At 38.0% G+C, this 20,484-nt stretch overlaps 1 protein-coding gene across 1 annotated transcript in view; it reads left to right on the top strand.

Moving 5' to 3' along the window:
* Positions 1-20,484, top strand: part of LOC117989942 (RNA polymerase II elongation factor Ell-like) — an 80,084-nt gene that overhangs the window by 45,255 nt on the left and 14,345 nt on the right. The window contains exons 3-10 of the mRNA XM_034977341.2: positions 5,212-5,310; positions 10,590-10,741; positions 11,630-12,088; positions 15,556-15,626; positions 15,709-15,865; positions 16,178-16,410; positions 18,371-18,490; positions 19,328-19,418. Coding sequence (XP_034833232.1) covers positions 5,212-5,310; positions 10,590-10,741; positions 11,630-12,088; positions 15,556-15,626; positions 15,709-15,865; positions 16,178-16,410; positions 18,371-18,490; positions 19,328-19,418 — 1,382 coding nt within the window. The remainder of the gene's footprint in view (positions 1-5,211; positions 5,311-10,589; positions 10,742-11,629; positions 12,089-15,555; positions 15,627-15,708; positions 15,866-16,177; positions 16,411-18,370; positions 18,491-19,327; positions 19,419-20,484) is intronic.

The raw sequence follows: 20,484 nt of genomic DNA, 5'->3' as shown, positions 1-20,484 counted from the left end.
ATGACGGCCGTTAAAAGTCGGTAAACTTATGAAACATTATTGCACAATAGTGGCAAACATCTAAATGTTTTTAATATGTTCTATACAAATCTGCTAATCCCTTTCACCGTCTGTAGTCTTACCAACAGTACAATTTATCTACGATTAAAGGCAGCTTAAATAACGTGTTCCCAATTGCCTGTTAAGTACTTAATAGGTATAATGATTGTCAAATTAATTAAGTTTGATCTTATTGGTACTTAATAATGTTCTCTTGGTTGATGCAGTTGTTGAACAATGGGACCAAAATTTATTATATGTTTAGTAAAAGTAACTCTGCCATGAATGAGTGCACAATGAAGTCGGTCGTCTAGTGAGAATACGCATTTGCCTTTTACTGCCCATTGTTTTCGAAATCTCGCTAAAAGAGAATTCGCAATTGTATACACGCGGAGGTTATTAACATACAATTTCAGGTTTGGATTACAATAATTGCATTATTTTAAATATAAGTATCTTTAGGAATGTGTTTCCTACTCTTGAAAGAAATGGCACGGTGGAGGTAGGGACCTATATTTTTTATTTTTTGTAAAGTTTAATGGGATAGGTCTATGTGACAGTATTTGTTGCGCCAAAGCGTTCACGTGAAGTGGTTAGGTGATTTTAATGTGCAAGTAATACGGCTATATAATATAGACAATCGACGGAACTTCTATCGGGCATTGGGTAACCGCTGGAAAGAGCTTGGTTACGTAGAGGTTTCGATACAGCCATCGCGACGTAAGGCCGTATTGCAGTCACGTTGTCGTGAAGGCGCCCCTCCCGCCGTCGGAAGGTCGTGAACAGATATCGCGAGGAGAACGGCACTGGAATGAATCCTTTAAAGACACGCCCAAAACACCGTTTCATTGCAATTTAAGTAATAAAATTTTGCCACTAAATATTCGTTGGGCGATACAATAAATTGGTTTTAGAAATTGCAAATTAGAATCATGAGATTGACGCGTTCATCCATTGTTATCGTAGTGATAACAAATTATACGTTCAAGTGGGCTGCGCGTTTGTAATACTATCAGTAACATACCGAAAAACAATTATAATGGAAATTAGTTCATTCAACCGTAATGCAAAATACTTAAGAAATCGTTTGTTGTTCAATTTCTAACTAGACGTTATGCGATTGTCTTAACATTTTCGCAAACGCAGAGAATGCACCGTTAGTAATTAAATTGCTCGGTGAGCGTGATCGTATTCCTTGGTTCAGTAGTCCGCTAAAACCGTAATCGAATGAAGAATCGTTAAAAACCGGAGTAATAGTTTTTAAATGTTATATATTTTTATACTAGTCATTCCGAGACAAGAGAGGTTAGTTGACTGCGTTTAATTTACATCGGAACCTAGTGTCGTGACAACAATAACGCGAGACTTGAATATCGTATTTTCACCGTATGTTGACATATAATTAAATAAATTGATGTTACCACTCACCACTGCCAACGATTGCGACAAGACGGCCGTATCGTCCATTAGAAAGTCGTGTGAAATGCAAATAGTATTGTAGAAACCCTCACGAATAACTGGCCACTCCTTTGCCTGTTAAATGTGTCTGCGATGAAAGTGACGACTACCGTTAGTAATTGTTAAGAACAATTTCTTCCGCGGGCGTCTTTCCGAATTTACAAGTGCTCAATTTGATCTTTCATCGAGTAGGTACGTAATATAAAAGATCCTCATCAATTTTGATACTATATCCTGCTGATACTTTCACATCCATTTGGTTGTAAGAAGTACGTACTACTGTTTATTTATTTATTTATTTATTTATTTCTTTATTAGTTACAAGTTTATTATGTAATGCTCAACCAGTTAGAAATGATAGATTGCCGATTAAGACTTATACAGTATAACTGTTTTAATTCCAATTTATTTTTTAAGAGTACTGACTAATTTGAGTATAATGTTATAAAGTATATAAACATTATAATGAGTTAAGTTATCATGAAAATTTATTATTTATTCCAAAATTGTGCTATTAAAATACCAAAGTACTGTTGCTAGTTCAACAAGGATATTAGGATCATTTTGCAGAAAAAAACCACAGTAATATTTTGTACCTATCAATAAAAGACATTAAGGGGACGAGAGTAGAGATATAAATATGGGCGTCGGAAATTAACTAATGATTAAATGATAATAAGACGTTTATCTTATAAGGTGATTTCACCGAGCAGTCTTTCGATAACAATGATAGAGGCTACGGATTGGAAATATGTAACTGTTTTAATTTTGTTAACAAATAAGTAATATGAAGTGTATATAGAAAATAAGATAAGGAGTCGGTAATCAATTAACGTGAAGCCGATCACAGCCCAGCTGCGTGGATTTCCCGCTACGCTGCGTGTTGAGAACTATTTATTATCGTTCACTGCTGACGTTGCGCCAGTTTCTACATAATGTATATACATTCAATATTGTTGCTACTAAGTCGAAAATTGTATTAAACGACCCGTACACACCTCCACAACGTTACGTCAATAGATACAACACGTTAACTGGCTCGCTGGGGCACGGCGGCGGCGACTGCCTGTTCGCGTCGGGTCTGTCACATACAATCTATTATAACTAATCTCTCGAATTTTCAATCGGATTTATGCTACCTGTTCTCGATACCTAGTTAATAAAAACAACTCTGAGGCAGCAAAACAAGCTAAGAAGGCTATATTCGTACGTCGGTCTCTTGTTCGAGCATAACCGAACCGGTTCGGTCGGCCTCTCACTTCGCAACTCCGGGTACCGCTTGCTGAGAAATTAGGTAAGCAACAAAGCCCTTGATCGCTGTGCACGACGGACGAAATACAATAAAGAATTCATTTGAACTAAAATAACGAGAATCAGTTGCATAGTCTACTGGTATCCAAGGATGATGTAACATGGAATTATCATTACCAACGTAGTCTCACTGGCCAGCTGGATAAGGCATTTAAAAAAACGAAATGTCCTGAACAGAGTTCTACTAATGCCTTGAAAAGCGGATGATGCATTTCCTCGTATTTTCCGGTCCAACCGAGGCGTAGACTCGAACGACCTTCGCTAAAAGACAAACAATGAAACTAACAACCTTGACATGATACAAGCAGCAGCTGATGCATTGGACTCATTACCTACAAATGGATATCTAATCATGTTACATTAATAATTCGCCTTAAAAGTATGTAAAACAACAACAGTGAAATGAAACAACGGATATTCAGGAGTCAGCAACTGTAGCGGGCGAGACGGCTGTGCACCGAATGCCGAAGTAATCCACCGCGACGCGCGTTTATATCGGCCGGAGTAGCTACCGCAGAGAAAGCCGCGCCCCGCGCTCCGCCGCTATGCCTTCGCACTCGTCTCGTAGCGGGTTTTTTTCCTCATCAGCTCTATCTCTATAATTGGATAAAGTATATCTCACCTTGGGTTCATCACTCGCGATATGCTTTCTGAACCTTTGACAAGCGTTAGTTGGGTACTTCTACGTATTGACTTGTTAAATAATTAACACATCACTAAATTAAAAAGAAATCTAAAGCTATTTACAATAAATTGACCGCGTTTTTACTTCGTCAAGTAGGTATGACGTAACTTGACATATCAGATTTCTTTTAACGAATTTCATTGTTAATCATGACTCTGTGACGTCAGAGCTGGAAATTGTGTTTATTGTTGAGTTTAGTTTGCATTACAGCGTAGTTTGAAGGGTTAATCGTGTAGCATTGTGGTGCTGACTGCTGGCAAACGTCAGCCACGGCCCGCGACCTTAAAGGCGGCTCGGGGCCACGCATGTTACATTGGTGACGTGCGACGCGCTATATCCGGACACTGAGCCATCTTATCATAGTTCTTTTCTGATAACGCGTACCTTTATAATATTTTGGATGCGTGCTTTGTACTTTCGTGTTTATTTACTTAATAATATGTACTTACAAGGATTAATTCAGAAAGTTTGTTAGCAATTAAGTAGAATTGAAACGATGTAATGTGATATCTGAACAGCAATGCAGTCTTATACATTGCGTTCGAAACTAGTTCTACCCAAGCAAAATGTCTGTACGATCAAATTACAATTGCACATTACGTTCCCGTGCAAATTCATTAAACATCGCGTGCGCAGAGTCCACTTGGTGGCGAAACGGTACGTTGCGCTGAGCGGAGTGTTGAGTGTTGCGGGGCGCCGCGCGCTGCGACGTTGCCATTCCAGGCGATGAAAGTCATTACACATTGCTAGGTTAGTAGCCCTCGCATATGCATTCACAATGAAAACGAAAAATGGCACTATCCAAAAATTGGCATCAGTTGTAATCTTGCGAAACAAGTTTGTACTTGATTAAAAAAAAAAACACGACTGAAATGCCAAAAACGAACGAAAAAGTTGTAAAAAAATACATTTGAAAATGGCGCGTTACAGCCGCCGTTTTTTTTTTTCAAAAAATGTATAGCAAGTGTCACTCCGGATGATGTAGATTCTACCGATATCCCATAGTGTTTAGAAGTTATGATGGAATAAAGAAACTCACACACATGAACCCTGAAAACATTACACTCCTTTTTCGGGTAGTCACACAAAGTTAGATTAAGTTCAAAATGAATGAATTAGATACCTAGGATTCGTTAGGTAGGTAGGATTAGGTATATTATTGCACTATTACACCTAGACCTTCTATTTAAGAACATAAGTTTCTGTTAATTGTTATTATGTAATCTATACTTTATAATAATAAATAATTTTAATATTAATAATTCATAAGCGATATCTACTATTGATTATTCTCGTGCATTTAGTTATCTTTATGCTTCGGAAAATTTTAAACAGTGAGTAATTATATCAAGGTTTGATGTTCCAAATTTTTATGAATATGTCTACAATGCAGTTGCAGGCGTTGAGGTATTCTTTAGTGTAATTGCAACATATCTAACAATAGATATTTAATTAATTAATTAATCTTCAACACTATGATTCACATTGTATGCATGAACTCGGTTGCCAAAGTTCGTAGGCGCGCTACATAATATAGTCGTCACTCGCAGACGTATAGTAAATTCCTCAAATTATATTTACTCAAGTGGATTGTAACAAATCGTCAGGTTTTTGCTATGAGGCTCAGAGATATTTAGTTCTGTAACACATTACTTTTAAAGTACATATTTTAATTTTATAATTTCTTCATTAGTAAATGTTTGTTTTTTTTTTTACAGAAAATCTCCATTCCGGCTCCAACAAGTGGCAACGGGTCACCAAGCGAGTCCACATTTAAATTCAGTATCAATAGCAATGCAGAAATGGAGGGTCCACAGGTAATAACTTTGACCTAGCATTAATAAGTATCTACCTACCGTGGGTGTAGAACTCCGTAACCGTGCCGTGAATGTTTATCGGTATGACGATGATAACGATGATGAATTACTTTGTACAAGTTTTTGTACAAAGTAATTCATCATCATGTATCCATCGGTCCTAGCCATACTAATCATACGGGTCCATACTTGATATTCTAATTGGCAGTAAGTGGTGTCTGTATGTCTGTCTGTCTGCAGCTTTTCAAGGCCTAACAGTTTAACCCTATTTTGATGAAAATTTGATACAGACTTAGCCATACATCCCGGGGAAGGATCATTGGCTACTTTTTATGCCGGAAATTTAACAGCCCCCACACGATTTTAAAACTTTAAATTCACAGCGGACGAAGTCGCGGGCAATCATCCGTTCATAATATACTTCACTGATGATCAAAAATATTCTCGTTAAACAAAGCACATCATCTTAAAAGAAAGACGTAACCTTCAAATTGGAGACAGCATTGCACTAAAGCTTGATTTATGCAATGCCATGCCAATGGATATGCCAGGCAATGGTCCCAATGACGTTTACCGTTTTGTCATGAAACTTTTCCTAAGATACGTGCATTACTTAATAGCACAGAATGTGAGCCAGTTATTTATAACTACTATAGATTGGAACAGAAACCTCTTGTGTCTATCCTATAATCATAAGGTTGAAAATTAGGAAACCATCCTTTTATTTGATCGCATTTCGTCGTCCAATTTTCAAATTTACACAATATTTCGCAATCCTCATGGGAAGTTCCGATTGTGATTCTTTTTCAAACATCGTTTAACTCACTTTTTAATTATTTAATAAAAAACCGGCCAGTGCGAGTCAGACTCGCGCACCGAGGGTTCTGTACTCCGGCATTTTTTTCGACATTTTGCACGATAAATCAAAACCTATTATGCCTTATAAAAAAATTAAAAATCTCTTTTAGAATGTACAGGTAAAGCCCTTTCATATTATGATAACCCACTGATATAGGTAGTTATCTTAGCTTACTTTGAAAATCAGTTACAATACTAATATTTGTTCATGAACATATTTTAATTTCTTTTGTGATGTAACCACAAATTCACGGTTTTCGGATTTAGTCCTTTACTTGTGTAAACCCTACCTAACCTGCCCAAACATGATTCTGTCTGTTCTTATCTATGATTTCGCGCAGCGTTCATCCGATCCAGTTGAAATTTTGTACAGTTGTTTTGGGCACTTGCAGGAACTTTTCTGACGTAGTGCCATCAACTTACAATAGGTGCCGTGCCGCATTGGTTGGACCTGTGGTTGCAACACAATGCTAATTATCTACTCGTAGTACCTAGGTTATAAATAAAAAGTGTATATCCGCCAGAATTGCAGAATGAGCTATTTCGTATGCAATTTGTTTTAACCTCCGATACGGATATCACGTTTTCATATCGGGGTTTTTTATTTCTGTAAGATTATATTAAGTAGTTTACGTCCTCACCAGTGAGGGTTTTAGCCAAGCAAACTATGGCCAATGGGATAAAGTGTCTCAAGATGTGATTTGTACTACATTACCAGCACTTAGAATTTGCTTGAATACCTCTGGTGCCATAGACTTTGTTTAAATGATTTAAATATATATTTAAATATACAGCTTTGATCTTGAAGTTGAATGTATTAATATTAAAATTAATCGGGTAAGTCAAGCTTTTTTGAATTTTATAGTATATATTGGATCTCAGAAGTATAATACATGCTAATATATATGTACATTTAATAGAAAAGTCCAGTCCCGATTCACTGACCGACTGATCAACGCCCAGCAGAAGTGCCCTTTATGATGTACATTTTACGAGTATATATCAACGCACAGCCTGAACCGCTGGAAGTGTGTTCTTTGAAAAGAGTGGGTATCCACTATCGAAATTCCACCCTTAAGTGCGTTAAATGGGGATCTGAAATTATGTAGTCCACGCGGACAAAGTCGCGAGCTTAAGCTAGTAAGGAATAAGGCCAGAGTTTTATAATTTCTACGAGCCGCGGCCCAGTCACTAGTTAAATTATAGTAACCTGACAAATCTGAGTAATAAACATATTCATTAATCTATTAAAAATGCTATCGTTTTTACTATATTATCTAATTGTTCAAAATCAAAGAACTGAGTAGGTATAGGTAATTCAAGCAGATACATTTTTTAAATCATTCAATGTAAGCAAAATATAAGTTCTGAAATTATTATGATTTTCCTTTCGTGAGCAACAACTACTGAGTAGGTATTATATGTTTTATTGAAATGAAGAAAACCAATGTCACGATAAGGTGATAATGCACCAAAGGTCAATTTCTCATAATATATTCCACATTTAAACAAAATATGTATAATTTATTATTATCATATATCTTATATTTTCTTGTATTTCTTCATTTTAATTGAAATTCCAAATACCAATTTTCATGAAACTTGAAAAAATGATGCACTTTAATATACAGGGTTACAGGATAATAGGACACGATCCCGTTAAGGAGTTATAGTACAGGACCGTTGGTTATCAAACGACCCCTAAGTGCTTATGCCAAAGTGTATCGTTTTCGAGTTATTCATTTTTTATTTTTTTTCTTGGTAAAGGGGTGTAAATAAAAAAGCAACAATGTATTTCATCAGAGTTTTTTAATTTCTTGCTAATACATATCCTTGTTAATAATAAACGTTATAAAACAAGAAAAATCTTCAAGCATTTTAAAATTACATCCCAAAACTGTACAAGTTTTCGATTTTTAAATTTAATTCTTGTGAATAACTTGGCACAATTTTCTGTAAAAATTACTATGGCACTAATCCTGCCGATTATTTTAAAAACATCTACAAATCATTGGTACAAAAAAAATTACAAAAAAAACATAAAATCACGAAAAAATTACACAACGAATAAATCAGGTAGAAAATTCTAACAAATGCTATTGCCAAAGAATTAAATCAGAATCAAAGTAAAACGAGTTTAACGCAAAATCGTTTAAAGATTATTTTTCAATGAGATCAAAGGTAATATAAAATCAGTCAAGTGCGAGTCGGGCTCGTACACGAAGGGTTCCGTACCATCTTACAAGAAATAACACTTAGCATGGAGAGGCTTAGCTGAATAGGCGAACCTGCGTCAGGCCTTATAGGATGAGTGCACTACACGCAACATTTCAGCAGTTAATTTTGATTTTCGGATGCAATTAAATATCTTCAGTCTTCAGTCTATCCGGCCTATATTTTTTAAGCATAATGTGTTTGTTTAAGAAACGACATATTATTCTTAGTTACTAACACACGTCGTTTGAGACATCTCAAATTCCAAATACAAAAACTTATTATCTGCACAGATAAAATATAATGATTGCCTTGGAATGCACAAGAAAAAAGCATTTTGTGACAAATCGTTTATGAGGACTATTGTGTTTACGTCCCCTGTCTTTTCAACCTGTATTTTTTATATATTGATTAGTGTCTGTCACAAGGTTATTACAGTGTGTTATAAACTTATAATTAGTCAGTCGTAGAAATATAATTTTGAGAACAAGTTTGAAAACAAGATTGGACACGTAGGAAGCAATTATAAACGAATGCTAGCGACAAGAGTTGTTAGATCGGGGTATTATTACCTTATTTAAAAAAATATAGTTGCACGAATTTACTTACCTTCCTGCCTTGAAAAGTTTGAATCAAAAAGAGATAAACCTATTCTGATTATCTGCTTAAAAAATTAACGTCAGTATTAGAACAGATCGATTTGTACGCACGCTAATATTTTTGAAATAGGTTGTGTCACAGAGTACATTATATATACTGGTATAGAGACGACAGCTAATCTTTCGTAGTGGCGCCATCTGTTTCTAATTGCAGTAACTATTGTATGTAAATTATTTTTAATTTTTTCCGGCCTTGGATACTAGTTTTTTAAGGTCAACTATATAGCTATACGTATAACAGGTATAACACGTGCGCAGGTTTGATTCATATATTATTTTTTATAGGTAGTGACTTCAAAGAAAATACGAATCAAAAATTATAATCCCGCTTAGGTACACGTCGCAATATGGCAGAAATTCAGTCTTATTCTTAGTTCGGCCGCATTATTTATTATTTTATACATTGAAAGAAGTACTTTCAGTACTAAAAGTTGAGATAAAACAAAACCCGTAATTTATTATTTAAAACTAAATTTTCTTTTTTTCTTTACACATGATTTTTGTACTGCTTCTCTATAGGTATTAGGTTATGTTGAATTTAGCATGATTTTAAAAGTGAATATCCCAGCAGTACACTTGAATGGATGGATCACGGATGCAGTAACACTGCGTAAACAAAAATGTGGCACAAACATGGATGTCAAGGTTGCTATAGTACCCTTATTATAAATGCGAAAGTGTGTTTGTTTGTTGGTTTGTCCTCCAATCAAGTCGCAACGTGCAACGGATTGACGTGCTTTTTTGCATGGGTATACTATAGACTATACATATAGTCTATGGGTATAGATATAGATATAGAGAGTGAAATAGGCTACTTTTTATCCCGGAAAATCAAAGAATTCCCTCAGTGTTTTTAAAAACCTAATTCCACGCGGATGAAGTCGCGGGCTTCAGCTAGTAGCATAGGAGTAATAGTGTCCTGTGGCTAGTAGCACCTAGTAGTAAATAAAACTTTTTGAGTCCTAGAGATCTTCTTCTTCTTAATTTGCTTTATGGGAAGTCGTAGAGATACCAGACTACAGTGCGACAAGGCTCTCTTGCCACTTGATTGACATTGACAGGGGGGCGCTATTGGAGAACAAAGGCTTAGAATATTCAAACAAGAACAAAGGGGACACTTGACGGCACCGTTAGTTCCGATTTCGCCACGCGCCAAGATAGCCTTGTCGCACCGTAATTTATTTTTTGATAAAACGCCATCTAGTTCTAATTGCACAAACTAAAATAATGGAGATTTTTTATACTAAACAACATTAGTTCTATCTGTTAAGACCCTGGGTTGTGTCTCGTGGATTAAGGTTTTTTAAGAATCCCGTGACGAACTCTTTGATTTTCCAGAACAAAAAGTAGCTTTCTTATTCCGGAAGTATATGTCCTTGGATGCAAAGCTATCTCTGTACATTTAGTTAAAATCGGTTCAACGGATGGGCCTTGTAAAGCTAGCACACAAACAAACAACATTTTCGCGTTTATAGTATAAGTACGGATGACTAAATCAGCTTGCCAGTATTTTTTTCATTTTTATGATTAGTCAAAATGTATTTGCAGGGTTCGTTTGAGTGCGTCCGGGGTGGGGGCGTGCGGCGCTTGGAGTCGTGCGGGCCGCTGCCGCGAAGGATGCGCGTGCAGGCCACGGACGACTCGTACGAGGCCACCAAGGATCGGATGTCCAGAACTATCGCCGCGGAGCAGAGCAAATGGTTCGATTTCTGTCATATATTATTATCATTAGATATGTATGTTTCGATGGCCGCTGGGGCAGACGTGTTCTGAAGTGGAGACCGCGTATCGGGAAGCGCAGTGTGGGACGACCTCCAACCCGCTGGACTGACGACCTTAAGAAGGTAGCGGGAAGTGTGTTGGCGCGCTCTTGGGAAGGCCTATGTCCAGCAGTGGACGCAAACATGCTGATTGATTGATTGAATGAATGTATGTTTCACTTCTCCAGCTCGAAAAGTCTTCTTTATGCTGGGACGTAAGCGGACTGAAACGGCTTTTTATGCTCTCGTGCATAAAAGTGTTGTATGGAAAGTTCCTTTAGTGCCTGAGCCTAGCCTTCTATGTTCCTATGCTTTCTTGGTACTTTATTCATATAAGGCACATTTGGTGTCACATCAAAAGGTCACTGATCTTGAACTTATGCAGTGGGTGATATATCGATGTGCATATTCTGAGTCTCGTTAAAAGGCCTCTGACCTTATACCTGTGCAGTGGGTGACTTATCAATGTATGGTTAGAGCATACACAATGACCAGAAGAGGTGAAGTATGAGACTTATGAGAGTGAGCTCACCCACAGGTCGCGGTCGCGTACCAGTTTCATTTCCTCGCAATCGAAGTGAAAAGCAGAGGTTATGACTCGGTCATAAAACCCATTTTATCCCCTTGATCTACTTACAATCCACTATTTCAATTGAGGTGGCGAACCAATAATGTTCGGATTTAAGAAAAAAAAAAGGATTTTGATCAGAAATGTAACTACACCGTTTTATTCGCCAGCTACTCAATTATAAAAGTTTAACACGTTCGTGTACTACATTTAAATGATTCATATTCTAAGTCCACTTAAAATTACATTTGTAATTTCAGCCCCCGCGTCATAAAACCTAACCAAACGGATATAGGAAGACGAGTCGCGAAAGTTGCTGCTCGCTCGACACATCCTGCCTACTCAAACGGACCGACCGCTCAGGCTGAAAGGCTCGAAAGGTCGGAGCGGCCCGAACGACCCGAGCGGCCCGAACGACCCGAGCGGCCCGAACGACCCGAGCGGCCCGAACGACCCGAGCGACCTGAACGGCCCGAAAGACCCGAGCGGTCAGAACGGACTGAGCGACCTGAACGGCAAGAACGACCGGAGCGGGCCGACAGACCCGACCGGCCGGACAGAGCTGAACGAGTAGAAAGGCCGGCGGTCGTGCCGCCAGCAACCCGCCCGCCAGTTGCGCCCGCGCTCCCCCCCACACAGCCGCAGCAGCATCCGCAACCACACCCCCATCAGGCGCAACGGCCTCCGCCCAACCCAGACCTCACGAGGCGGCCTATAAAGTGAGTATAAAACACGTTCTTCTTTATCGACCTAGCGTCTTCCCACCTATACTCTATCCTCTGAAAGAAGTTAGAGTAGCGCTCTCTCTATTACGTAACCCCATACAAATGATAGAAAAAAAATAGGGACAAAAATCTCAGTAGGCGCTTACCATTTTAAGTCTCCAACCAATCACAACGAAAGCTTTTTTTTTTATCGAATTTTGAATGTATTTTGTAAACAATATTATGTTTGTGCCATTAAATTAATGCCAGAAATATTGTTGGAATGCGTCACCCCTACACATACACACGCCACTAGAGAATTCGATTCCGTCTCTTAGGTATTTCCAATCCCGAGATTTCGGGATCATAAACACACAATCCCAGGATTTTGTATTGTAAAGAAAAATTCAAAAAATATCTACAAATTTGCATTCTTAGTTCCTTTTTAATTGAAAAATACAAAAAACAGAAGACTCAGATATCAGTCAACTTAACTTTCTATAGACATGTTATTCTTCCACAAAAGTTAAAATCTGTAACAAACAATCTTTTACGGATTAGAAACAATATTAATAAATGTTGTATAATATCAATAAATACAGTCATTATATCCTCTTTTTAGGGTTCCGTACCTCAAAAGGAAAAAAGGAACCCTTTTAGGATCACTTCGTTGTCTGTCTGCCTGCATGTCTGACAAGAAACCTACAGGGTACTTTCAGTTGACCTAGAATCATGAAATTTGGCAGGTTTATTTTTATACATAATAGTTTTTGATTTATCGTACAAAATGTCGAAAAAATACAACTGTAGTACGAAACCCTCGGTGCGCGAGTCTGACTCGCGCTAGGCCGGTTTTTTTAATTAAAGCTCTGTGGAGCTTGAAATTTCCCTCACTCTATCTTAAATTAGTATGTGAAATGTAAAATTATCTTACAATGTCAGATCTTTAACATGCCTAAGAATAATCCGTTAATGATTTCGATTGTTTAAAATCTTTGTTGAAGTTTGAATAAATAAATGTGTGCAAAAAATATTTTCTTTAAACTTTATCAACTCACTCCTATAAATAAATTGACGTGTGCAATTACGTAGGTATATTTATGTATAATATCATAATATTGTCAGTTAACAACTTTGTCCTTATCATACAATTTTACACATTAATAAATAGCCCGCGATTTTGCTCATGCGCCAAGGTCTGACAAGACACTGGTCAAAACGCAAGACACAGGTTCCGATAAAAGACAATTTCAGGCTTTATAATAATATGTATATAATGATCTGTTGTATTTTTACTTGATAACATGAATTTTATCTATTAATTCGATAATTCCAACAATATTTGTTTAACAATTCCCAATATTAATAATTTATTGTTCAGATAACACAAGATGTTACACGTTTAACTATGGAAATTATACTTTGTCAATTAATTATCACGTTATCAAAACGAATATTGTTGATAATATGCGGCTACTACGTACAGGATGTGGCTAATACTTACAATGCAGTGAGGAAATCATTCCACGTCCAAGTAACAGAATTGTAAACATTTAATTGATAAGTCACGGTGGGAGAGTGTACCTAGCTATAAATTACAGCGTTTATTTGGCGGCTATGGTAAGATTCTAAAACATGCTGATGTAGTGTAGCCTCACTAAGGGGTATCCGAAGTAAAGCTCCGCTGTCCGTCCGTCTGGCTGTCAAAGTGTTATTTCTTGTATAGTCTGTAAAAATGATTTCTCACGCGGCATTTTAACTCTATGGGTCAACTGTCATGACAAAACTACGGTTCACCTTTAAAATAAGGACTAACAAAATCGTACTTTTGATATGAAATTTAAAATTTGATATGAATTTTAAAATGGCGCGTGAGGAGTTAAATTTTACGTGTTATACAATAGTACGGGCCCTTCTTTTGCGATTTTGAGTCGCACTTGACTGGTTTTTTCAATATCTCGGAGTATGTTATAAATTCCCTTACATCCCTTATGTCATCAACTTGTAGCAAAAATCTTTATTTTCTTTTGAAGAACTCAGGTTAATTTTATGAACTACTTTTACCAAGTTTAAAAAATGAAAGAGACAAGAATGCCAAGATACAGAGATATTAAGCGAAGCAACGCGTTTTTTTTTTCTAAACTGTTATAAAGTAACTACTATGACACACTGCAGTAATGCACAAATTTCTGCAAAGCAAAATGATAAAGAGGTGTTAATGCTCGTGGAGATATGTTTTTGTTTTATTCAATTTGTTCCTGAGGTGTTGGCACAGATATAGTTCAATTCACTCTGCCAAATTTTAAAAAGACTCCCGCAATATGCTTTGAGCCTAAATATTTTACTAACTCTTCCTGCGGTATAGGTCTGCACAAACAATGCTCGATCCAAGAATTTTGTGGTTATGATTTGCCAATACTTCACTTCAATAAGGCACGTAAAGTGGCGTCTCACTTTCCATTATTGGTTTTGTAATATAAGTCCAACTTTACATGGCGATTAGTGCTCGCGACGAACTGAGTCATGCCACAACCAAGGTTGTGTACAAATTATTAGGTTGAAACAACTCAAGGCAATAATTCAATAGTCGTGATTTCTTTGAGCCGCTGTTAGCGAATTGCTTCTTCTTGTATTTAACTAATTAACACCAATTAGTATTTAAACTGCCAATTCTCACTAATTTATTATTGTTGATTTAATAACTACCTACTGCAAGGAAGGAAAGAATACCCGGCTGAGTTTGTTGTGGGCTCTTCTCAGACCTGGGCGCGTTTGGCACCCTCGTAGCTTACGTTTTAAGTTCGCGTATATCACCACTATATTATTTTATAAATCCAACAACCGACCATCAAAAAGAGTAATTTATTTTGAATAGATTATTTGAATTTTGAATTTGGAAGATTATATTGCGACAGTATATCAAATGATTAACGTGGGGTGATTTTTTAAAGTTCCATAGTAAAACAAGGAACCCTTATAGTTTCGTCCAGCTCGGTCTGTGTCACGGCAATTTAAAGAATAAATTATAAGAGTTGGGAAACCTTTTACAGCTTTAAAGAGGTATATTATTCGATTTAAAAAAATTAAGGTACTGTATGAACTTAAAAAGGCGATAATATCCTTTCGAGAGCTAGTTAGAGACCTAGCAGATGTCTACGTCACAATAGGACAATAGCTACTATCTGCATGCCAAATTTTTGCCTGATCCGTCCTGTAGTTTGAGCTGTGATAGATCAGTCAGTCAGTCACCTTTTCCTTTTATATATTGAGATCACTTGTGGAATGTACCGTGCAGGTGCACTGCTCTTTCCATTAATAGAAAATTAAAGTAGGTTTTTAGAGTGTCACCTGACTAAAAGTACTTTTAAAGGCTTCACTGCAGTATATTTTGTAAAAATGCCACAACAAAGTCACAGCTCACTTTAACGTTAGCATTTATTTTATGTAGACACAGATTAAATGTAAACCTTTTTTATTTTCAGAGAAAGACTTATACAATTATTAGCACTGAAACCTTTCAAGAAGCCTGAACTGTACGCGAGACTCAGCAGTGGTAAGCCACATTACCTACTTTAATTTGTATTGTACAATTCATGCTTCAAGTGAACTACTATAATCATTACAATAAATTGCAGAGGGCTTCAAAGACAAGGAGCGTATTATGGTGAACAAAATTCTGCCAGAGATTGGCACGCTCAAGGACAATTGTTACCACTTACGTAGGCACATATGGAATGATGTTAATGAAGAATGGCCGTTCTATACAGAGGAAGAGAAACGTATGCTCAAGAGGTGTGTTTTGTAACATTTAAATTCTCTTGAATTGTCACAATTTTAGAATCATCATCAGCATGATCAACCCATCGCCGGCTTACTACAGAGCACCGGTCTCATCTCAGAGTGAGAAGGGTTTTGGCAATTTTAGAATGTAGGTACTTAATTTTTTATCTCGACAGATTTTGAGCCTACTTCCAACTTGATAGGCATTAGACATACTTTCACGAAGTTTTCGTAACATCCTAAGGCTACTTAAAACTAATTTCGCAAAACTTCAGAAAATTTATTAGAGCAAGCATTCAGTTTAGAATTGTTTTTAACTTGCAGGCGGAAACCTCAAAACTTAACACCACCCCTAAGTAGTGACTCGGCCAACTCCCTGTCGCCGCGCGCGTCCCCCAGCGCCAACAAGCGCAACGGCGCGGCCGCTGACGATGCGCCGGCGACGAAGAAGCAGCGTATCTCGCACTACAGGCGGCCCTCGCCGCCCTCTTCCGGCTACGCGACGACCTCCTCCGGCGAGAGGCACGCGTCCGACAACGAAGATGACCGGACAGCAGGTAAGGCACTTACACATCACCATCATCATGTACCCTTCTCGAAAAAGCTGCGCTTCTCGCACTACAGGCGGCCTTCGCCGCCCTCCTCCGGCTACGCGACCACCTCTTCCGGCGAGAGGCGCGCGCAGACGACGAAGACGGCCGGACAGTGGGTAAAGCTTTTTACATACATGCTTTTACCAAAAACCTATACAAATAGAGACTGAAAAAGTTTCTCCCGACCAAATTTCGGATATTATGTTGGGCAACCTAAGTGGAGACTAACCATCTATGTAGGAAATATTATAGTGCACAAATGAAGTCCACATACACAGGTGGATTCTCCATTCCCTCAGTCTCATAGTCCAATGGGATGACAATCCGATATAACCAGAGAGAGATCAGGTGCAGGACGCTTTACGTGCTTTCTGAGAAACGGGTTGTCTCTGCAGTCGAATGAGCTAGCCAACCAGTGGGGCAATTATGTATATGGATAAACTGACTGATTGATATATTAACGTACATGCAGCTTAAACAACTGGATCTAGAAACTTTTCCCCATAATGTGGCCCTCCAAACAAACAAAGAAAGGTTTTTAGAGTGGGTCAAGTCCTTTGCTACACATTGTTTGTTAGATATGGGTTCATTCTGTCTCATGTAATATTTGATTTTAGTCATGCAAATAAAAGTTGCATAATTCCGTGCAATTATTTTATGATCAACCCATCGCCGGCTCACTACAGAGCACGGGTCTCCTCTCAGAGTGAGAAGTGTTTTGGCCATAGTCTACCACGCTGGCCAAGTGCGGATTGGCAGACTTCACACATCTTTGAGAACATTATGTAGAACTCTCAGGCATGCAGGTTTCCTCACGATGTTTTCCTTCACCGTTATTATTTAGTGATTACGTAATTCAGTTATCTTATCTATGTCCAGAGTATCTGACTGATTGCAATGGGCAACACATTAAACTGACAAAATCTTCACAGTAATTTTGATTGATTCATATTGTCAATTAATCTTATGTATCCCACGCGAATGAACTAAGCCAAGAAGCCAATTAAAGAAGTCATTTTCGCGTGCAATAGTAGTTAGGACAGCTGCGGATAGATAACAAATCTTAGCGTGAATCAATTTGGAAACTAACATCGCCTTAGTTAATTGGCCCCGGGACTTTATTGACGTTTGGCATTCCGACCTTCGCTGTATGGCGGTGGCGATCTGAATTCGGACGTCGTAACCCCCAGGCTATCTAAAGCTTATACACTGATACTTAATTAACATATAGGCTACTTTTTATCCTGGAAAATCAAATACTTGTCGGGGCATTTTAAAAATACCATATATTCAAGTGGAAGAAGACGGGCATTATCTCTAGTAGACATATAAAATCACAAACGACAATAAGTGTAATTCCGCCTTAAGAAAATCAAATGGTTTATACCTCACCTTAATGCAAGTACATTAAGAATTCATTGAATGCCTTATTAAAATTGTAACACATAGGTATTTCTGCAAAGTATTTTCCCGGTACCGGAATGTAATATATACTTACTCTAAGTAATATGTATTACGAAAATGAGATCAATGTTGCTTTATCGTAATTTGCACATAAATAGACGTGTTTACAAGCAAGGCTGATAACACCATGCTTAGTTGGTCTCGTGCGTTAATTTGTTATTGACTTTATTCCATGCATTACAGCTCAACTAATACTTGAAGCATTATCTAATACATTCCATGCAATATTCCACCAACATGAGGACATAATGGTTCTTTTGTTACTGCCTTTGTTAAAGAAAGAAAAATTGTTAATATGTTTTTTTCAGATATCCTCATGCTCAAATGTTTAACTGAACTTGTAAAATCGCTTGTATGAAATGTCGAGGGGGCGGTATTACGATCTAGTCAGTAATAAGTACCTTTTGTTCTCAAAAGGAAGATTTGAACTTGAAGATTGATTTTTATTTCTTGTTTGCAGTGAAAAAGGACAACGGTTATACTCTCAACTTCACTACGGTTAAGGATCTCTGCTCCAGTCCTGTGAAGGCGAACGGCTTTAGTAGAAGTAGTCCCCCTGTAGAGCAAACTAGTATTACAGGTACGATTTTTAATTACCTAGGCCCGGTTTCCACCTGAGCAGAGTGAAAAGGACTTGTGTTTTCAGTCTACCAATCAGATTCTTAACAGAGGATGTGAAAAAAATAATCATTATTAATTCACCGCCGACTCTCTACAGAGCACGGGTCTCCTCTCAGAATGAGGAGTTCGGCCATAGTCTACCACGCTAGCCAAGTGCAGATTGGCAGGCTTTACACACCTTTGAGAACATTATGGGGAACTCTCAGGTATCCTCACGATGTTTTCCTTAACCGCTAAACCAAGTGATATTTGATTACTTAAAACGCACATAACTCCTGAAAGTTAGAAGTGCGTGCTCGAACTCGCGATCTCCGATTAAAAGGCAGATGTAAGGCAGATTAATATACCAAGTCGGGTATCATATGAAAGGGCTTTACCTGTACATTCTAAAACAGATATTTATTTATTTTTATGCATAATTTAGTTTTTGATTTGTCGTGTAAAATGTCGAAAAAATACGACTAGAATGGAACCCCTGGGTGCGCGAGTCGGACTCGCACTTGGCCGGTTTTATGTATGTAAACCCAGGTGGCATTGGAAACTGGCGTGAAGACAATCGATTCGAGATTACGCATGCTACGGCCACACTAAAACTCCATAACAGACAGTCAAACTGACTTCGTAAAGTAGAAGAACTATAAGATAATTTTTTTAATCATAAAATAGGCATATTTCAAGAAAATCGCGTTCAAAGCTTCTTGGTTAAACATTTTCTTTCGATTTTTGTAAATTGATGGAATACCCATAGTATAAGTGTATCAGGAGAAAATAGTAAATAAGTATTAATTTATTTCAGTAAAAGACATCACAAATACAGAACATTTAGAAAATACAGCTTTAACGTCTGTGCCTGATGAAAACCCGACTGATTTGGTAGATATTGAAAGGTAAGCAAGGAGAAACAGCCACAATTACATACCAAAACAGATTTGCACATCCAGCTGATTTTTTTGCTTTGCATGAGTTCAAAAATATAACATCGGTGCTATATTCATTTGAACTTTCATACTACTGAACTACTGAATCGATTTAAACAATCCTTTCACTATTAGAAAGCTACTTTATCCAGAAGTAACGTAAGCTATACATTACATATGTACTGCGGATGAAGTCGCGGGCAAAAGCTAGTGTAAAATAACTTGTTTACACATTACATGGACTCGCCAAAGTTGCTGTGAGTAAAGTGGACAGCACGCGCCGGTCGCATCGATCGTGCCAAAGAAATACGCACGTACATCAGCATATTTTATACGACTTGTGCATTGCGCTGCATTCCGGTTGACAGCTACGGCTTAGCTCTAAATGTCACAACGCACTTGAGCTGCGCTGCGCGACGCGGTGCGGCAAATATAGTTTGAGTTTGTATGGAGCAAAGCGCACTTGAGCGACGCGGTGCGGCAAATTTAGTTTGTAATGAGTTTGCGGAGCAAGGCTCTGCCGCATCGCGCTGCGCAGCGCGAATCCGTTTGGACCATAATGTTCGCATTATGGTCCAAACGGATACGCATTAAACGATAACGTGGCCACGTCATCGTTTAATGCGTATAACTCGTTGACGTGAAGGATAACGGGACAAAATTTATTGAGATGCACTCGTACGTCAAGTGGCACAAGCACGGGTGTGATAATATATCGTATATATCGACGTTGGAGACATCCAGCTGCTGCGTTTCCGAAAGCTCAGTGTAATTGGCAGACTATCCACTAGGAACTCTGCAACTTGTTTCATGTTCCTTGGATCTGCTGGATTCAGGCGCAAGACTGGCCCAGGGAAGTCCCTACAAGAGGCCTATGTCTTTAGACGTCTATCGGTTAATGACGACGCGTTTCCGAAAGCTCATTGTTTGCAGACTATCCACTAGGAACTCTGCAACTTGTTTCATGTTCCTTAGAGCTGCTGGATTCAGGCGCAAGAACTGGCCCTTGGAAGTCCCTATAAGAGGCCTATGTCTG

This window comes from Maniola hyperantus, chromosome 17, assembly GCF_902806685.2.
Source record: "Maniola hyperantus chromosome 17, iAphHyp1.2, whole genome shotgun sequence".
Classification (NCBI taxonomy): Eukaryota; Metazoa; Arthropoda; class Insecta; order Lepidoptera; family Nymphalidae; genus Maniola; species Maniola hyperantus.
This window is presented reverse-complemented; position numbering and strand designations above follow the sequence as displayed.